Source organism: Hipposideros armiger, unplaced genomic scaffold, assembly GCF_001890085.2.
Source record: "Hipposideros armiger isolate ML-2016 unplaced genomic scaffold, ASM189008v1 scaffold_436, whole genome shotgun sequence".
NCBI classification, from domain to species: domain Eukaryota; kingdom Metazoa; phylum Chordata; class Mammalia; order Chiroptera; family Hipposideridae; genus Hipposideros; species Hipposideros armiger.
The window spans coordinates 122,075-127,814 of NW_017731786.1; the positions used below are offsets into that span (position 1 = coordinate 122,075).

The 5,740-nt window shown below is 43.9% G+C and overlaps 1 protein-coding gene across 13 annotated transcripts in view; it reads left to right on the forward strand.

The window, feature by feature from the left end:
• DET1 (DET1 partner of COP1 E3 ubiquitin ligase) overlaps positions 1 to 5,715 on the forward strand; it is a 63,406-nt gene extending 57,691 nt beyond the window's left edge. For all 13 annotated transcript variants that reach the window (XM_019665211.1, XM_019665205.1, XM_019665204.1 and 10 more), the window contains 2 exons: positions 1,838 to 2,029; positions 5,057 to 5,715. In XM_019665211.1, the coding sequence (XP_019520756.1) occupies positions 1,838 to 2,029; positions 5,057 to 5,246 (382 nt within the window). In that variant the 3' untranslated portion in view covers positions 5,247 to 5,715. The remainder of the gene's footprint in view (positions 1 to 1,837; positions 2,030 to 5,056) is intronic.
• Positions 5,716 to 5,740: the final 25 nt, after the last annotated feature.

Here is a 5,740-nt window from a genome sequence, read left to right on the forward strand (position 1 = left end):
TTCTTACTTAAATATATCCTGTTTGATGACTGGCGTATGTTCTGCTCTCACCAAATGCTTTTCAAAGACTTGGGTTCCAGGAAGGACTGTGCAAGGGACTGGAGGCCACAGGATTAGCATCTGCTCGTGGGAGCACTATGTGGTGTGTGCCAGCATGGAAGACAGTTATCTGCCAGGGTCGTTTCCCTCCCTCGGGCTTTCTCCTGGTGGTGGTTACAGCTGCAGGGACTGGGCATAATTGCACACGCTCATGTGGAAGCATGCTCCCATCTGTACCATCTGTGTCGTGCAGGTGGCCATCGCAGAAACAAACACTGTTCAGCACGTACTGCAGTTTGGGTAGTGGGAGGTGGCAGGTTCCAGGTGCCCCTAAAGCAATCAGACTGGGTGTTCCTGGATGGCTGAGCCGTCACGGCTGTCCTCCGAACACACCTGCCGGCCCCCAGCCAGCATCCTTCTGTCACATGTCAGCTGGTCTCCTCCATAGGGCTCGTCAGGCTGTTCATGTTTCATCTTTATCATGCACCCACCATTCATGTAATAAGCTTGTTTAGTGACACCTGACTTTGAAGGTAACTTTGAAACGCTGGGTTTCAGAGCAGGCTGTGAAAGGAGCGATGGATGCACACAGCTGGACCCTGGGTCCTTCTGCATCCAGACTGACTTCCCTTGGGAACATCAGAAATGTGATGAGATGCGAAGCCCCACTGAAAACAGTTCAGCTGGTTTCATCACCTTCAATATTAAACAGCTACATTCATTCTCATTTAGCATTCAACACAAGATTGGAGCACCTGTGTTGACCTACTGGGAGTCAGGTAGATGCTGTGTCAAGATGTTAAGGATGAGGAGAGAAATAGGCAAATAAAGAGAATTCTCATGCAAAACAGTAAATGTTCCAACACTCTATCTGGGAACAGTGTGGGGGATGAAGGAGAGGAGAGGGGAGCTCTACTGGGGAAGGGACGCTGGAACCGGATCAATGGGGGTGTGTGTGTGAAGCAGGGCAGAGGACACTTCAAGGAGAGATCCAGCAGGTTCAAAGGCATAGAACCATGAAAAGGGCTTGTCACGGTTGGCACATAATTGAGTATGGCTACAGCACAAGCTGTGTAGGGGCCAGGGGAAAACGTGTGTGGTCATGGGGAGAAGTCTTGTGCTCCGTGCTAGGGTTTTATGCAGTGGAAGGCATAATAGGAACTTCAGAGAGAGAACTTCCAGCAGCTTGGAGAGAATAGAGACTAGAGGGAGGGAGGCGGACAAGTCAGTGGTGGTACCCAGAGGAGAATGGGAGGGCTTGGCTGACATCAATGGGCATNAATTTAGTATTTGTTACAATTGTGAGAAATGACTGCTTTATTATTATTTATTATAGGTCAGATATGTGACTCTGTATCCATGTTACTATTCTTCTAGACACTGGTAGGGGATAGGTAGGTAGCTCTGAAAGTTTATTTAATCGAAGAATGAGTAATTTGTCAAAAGGTTCGGTGAAAGTTGTTTTATTAACGCCTCCCTAATGCAGTCTGCGGCTGTTATTTAGGGAGAGTATATTCAAGTAGAAGTAGTTGTCATAGATTAGTTATACTCATTTTAAACTTGTAGAGGCTTTGTTAATTTTTCTAAAGTAATGTTCCCCATTTCTAATTCTGTTTTCTGCATTTTGAGGGTATTTGTAGCCAGCCAGACTTGTGATGTGTATGAGTTCTGACTTTGGTCAAAATCTGGGTTTTTATGTACAGAAAGAGTTGATTTTGGACATATATGCGTCAATTCAAAATGCCAGGCAGCCGTGTGTGTCTGCTAACACAGCCTCCCTCATGGTGCTTTGTTCTAGGTTTAAAGACACGATTGTAAATGCCAAGTATGGAGGGCACACGGAGGCCGTACGCCGGCTGCTGGGCCAGCTCCCCATCAGCGCCCAGTCCTACAGCGGCAGCCCCTACCTTGATCTGTCTCTCTTCAGCTACGATGACAAGTGGGTGTCAGTCATGGAGCGGCCCAAGACTTGTGGAGATCACCCTATCAGGTACGCCACCCCTGCAAACCGCTTCACTGCGAACCGCCTGAGGGCTGATGACAGCCCACGTTCTCCCTCTCCTTCTTAGACGTCGTTTCACTGTGACTGTCCATTTGTACTCACGGGTTAAATGGAAAAGGTCAGGCTGTTTCTGTACCGTGGTGGGTGCTTTGATCAAATCGGCACTAGTCTCATAAGTTAAACAATCACTCTTTGCTTCTCATCCAAACATCTAATTCAGATAAATGTTGTTCCCGTTTAAAGGTATCCAGGGAAGGAAACGATACTGTTCCATTTAGTAATCCAATACCATTTCATAATAATGTTTATGGCTGAGACTTTTTAATTTGATCTAGCTCAAATTATTTTATTCCCCCATGTTACCTAGTAGAAAAGATAGCAGAGACAATTTGGGGGACAGGAGGTTTTGGAGAAACGCATGCTTCCTCACTTGGGGAGTTTTGGAATGTGGACTACTACTACTGTATTATTGGAACCTCTTACAATCAAGCCCTCCCTCACAGATGTCCAGTTCACAGACCCACCTGTCTCTCCTGTCGGGAGCTTATGTTGTTCTGTGTGCTGTAATGGCATTAGGGAAAGGAACTGGCACCATTGTCACTAGTGGGCCTATTGCAAGGGAGGTAGGCGTGTTTTTGGAGGCCTGAGCTGGCGCGTGGGTCTTTTCCACATAGATACAATGGTAGTTAGTATTTCATAATCCAGCATCATTGTGTATTAAATAGGCTTGTGTAACATCTTCTGTACAATTACCACCATTCATAATATTTCCTTTGGGAAATGGTAGTCAAGATCCAAAAACCAGTTACATTTTTTTAATTGTGGAAAATTTCAAACATATAAACAGGAGAAGAGCGAACCTTCGCGTACCCATCACCCAGCTTCAGCGGTTACCAGCTCACAGTCAAAGTCGTTACATCTCTTTCTACCATCACCACTGCTTCCTCCCCTCCCGCCTGCCACCTGGATTAGCCTGAAGCAAAGTCCCAGGTGGCATAGCATTTTACTCGTAAATAGTCTCAGTAAGAATTTCTAAAAGAGAAGGACTTAAAAAAAGATACAACCTTGATACCACTGTTTCATCTAGGGAAAATTAACAAAACTTTATTAAGACCACCAAATATCTAATCAGCATTTACATTTTCCCATTGTCTTGTAAATATTCTTCTTGGAGTCTGTTTGTTCCAGTCAGGACATAAACAGGCTCCTGCGTTGCATTTGGTCACCGTTTCCTTAAGTCGTTTTCATTCTCTAGGTTCTGTTTGCCTCTTATTTTCCTTGCAGTGAAATTGTTGAAGCCAGGTAGTCTGTCCTGTCGTGTTCCCCACATTCTAGGTTTTGCTCCTTGTGTCCCTGGTGTAGTATTTACCATCTTTCTCATTCCGCCATATTTCCTGTAAAGAGGTAGTTCTATTTAGAAGCTCAGACAACTCACTTTAAATTACAAGCCCTTTGTGTGTTGGGGACTAAGTGGGTAAAGTGAATGTGTTTTTCACACATAAAAGCATGTAATGGGCATCATTTGATATTGTCAAGTAGCATGAGACACATTTCTCTCCTTTCTGGCTCCCCTGCCTTTCTGATTTGAAAAGATTAACCTAATGAACACATCTGGAAAGGCCATAGTCCCTGGCTTAAGGGGCTTTTCTTGTAATTCTTATTTATTTTTCATTTAAAATGAGAACTGGAAGGATATGAAGGGCATTTGAAGAGGTAATGCCATTACTCTAGCACCTTTATTGTGCATTCCATTTTCGCCTTTGGCAGGGTGCATGTTTACATTTACACAGTTGTAATCGTGATTAGCAGAGTCCTTTGTGGTCTGCTTTTACTTTATAAACATTTTTCCATGTTGTTACATAGTCCCCACAGTTACAGTCCTAGTAAGGGCATGTCATTCCGTCAGGTAGATGTACCATACTTTATTTAACCATCCCCCTATTACCGAGCATTTATTATTCTCTTTCTGCATCTTTCCATTAGAGCGAATGCTCTAGTAGCCATCTTTAGTCATGTCACGATTTAATTGATTTAAATTAAATGCTGAGGATCTAAATTCTTGGAAATGGGATTATCAAGTCAAAGGGTATGAATATCTTTATGTCCACGATATATTTGCTTTCCAAAAGGGAAATGGTAGAGCTCTCTAATTCAGGCTCTTCATTTTGTAGAACTTTCCCCAGTTCAGCCCCACCCTGCTGACCCCCTGTAGTTCTCAGTACCACAGGGTCCTTAATTTGCCTATGGGAAAAGGTATTTAAGTACAGGGATGGATGACAGCATCTTTAATCTGACTGTATTAGATGAGGAGTTAAAAACTACTTAGTATTTTGTTTTTGTGTATGAAAAGAAGAACCTTCCAAAAGAATTTAGTCTTAAAACGAAAACCTCAAATGGGCCTGGATCCGCATTGTCCTGTACAGTAGCCACTAGCCACGAGGCTCTTGAGCACTTAGACGGTGATGAGTCCAAGCTGAGGTTTGCTCAGTGTCAAATACATATCGAACTTCAAAGGCTTAGAAAAAAGAATGTGAAATATCTCATTGGTATTTTTTATATTGACTATAGGTTGAAATGATACTATTTTGGACACCAATAATGGGTTAAATAAAATATATTATTAAAATTAATTTTGCCATAATTTTTTTTTTAATGTGGCTTCCTGAAAAATTTAGTGTATATGTGGCTCACATTTCATTTCTAGCCCTGGCCTCAACAGTTTGGGGGCAGCTAGCTTCTGGAAAAGGGAGGCTGTAATTAAGGGCTGTCTTGGGAAAGAGAACAGACCCAGTGACCCAGGACAATGTAGTAAAATTCATAATCACCCTGCCCATGACATGAGCCAATAAGACGAAGGTGATTTTGCGGTTCTGATAACCTGGGGCTGGTATAAGCGGGGATTCCATTAACGTAAGGTAAAATAATGAGTTGCCACATTGCCCAGCTGTGCAGATTCACGGTGCTGGTGAGTATCTCTACCACCCTCTCTCTCTTCCTCTCTCTCCTTGTGTTTAGGTTCTATGCCCGCGACTCTGGTCTGCTCAAGTTTGAGATCCAGGCCGGCCTCCTGGGCCGGCCCGTCAGCCACACAGTGCGGCGTCTCGTTGCCTTTACCTTTCATCCGTTTGAGCCCTTTGCTATTTCTGTGCAGAGGACTAACGCTGAGTATGTTGTCAACTTCCACATGCGACACTGCTGCACGTAGGCGCCTCGCCAAAGCCAGGTTTCCTGGGCTTCCAGGACTTTTCCCTTCTCATCTCATGGACTGTAAAGCAAAAGCTCCTGACCACCAGCCTTGTTGATTCCAGACGGGTGTACCTCAGGTGGGGAGAGCTGGACCGAGGAGTGAGGGTGGCCCAGCCTAGTGACATTTTGTTACCGTCTACAAGAAAACTACTGATTGATTTAAAGTCCTCTTGCCTTTTCCCAGTGGTCATGCCCAGCATTAATGAAGTCCATTTTATATTTGTTTTATTTTGCATTTTATCACTATGAAGATGAGAACATTACACCTTCCCCCACTTCATGTCACTTCTTTGGCATTACGGTATGCAGCCTGAAGCAGGTAAAGCTTGTTTACTCATGAGAACGGTGTATGTCCTTTCTACTTAGCCAACAAGCAGGGCTGCCTTTATAAGAAAACAAAATAAAGCCTTGGTATTTTCTTACTTAAATATATCCTGTTTGATGACTGGCGTA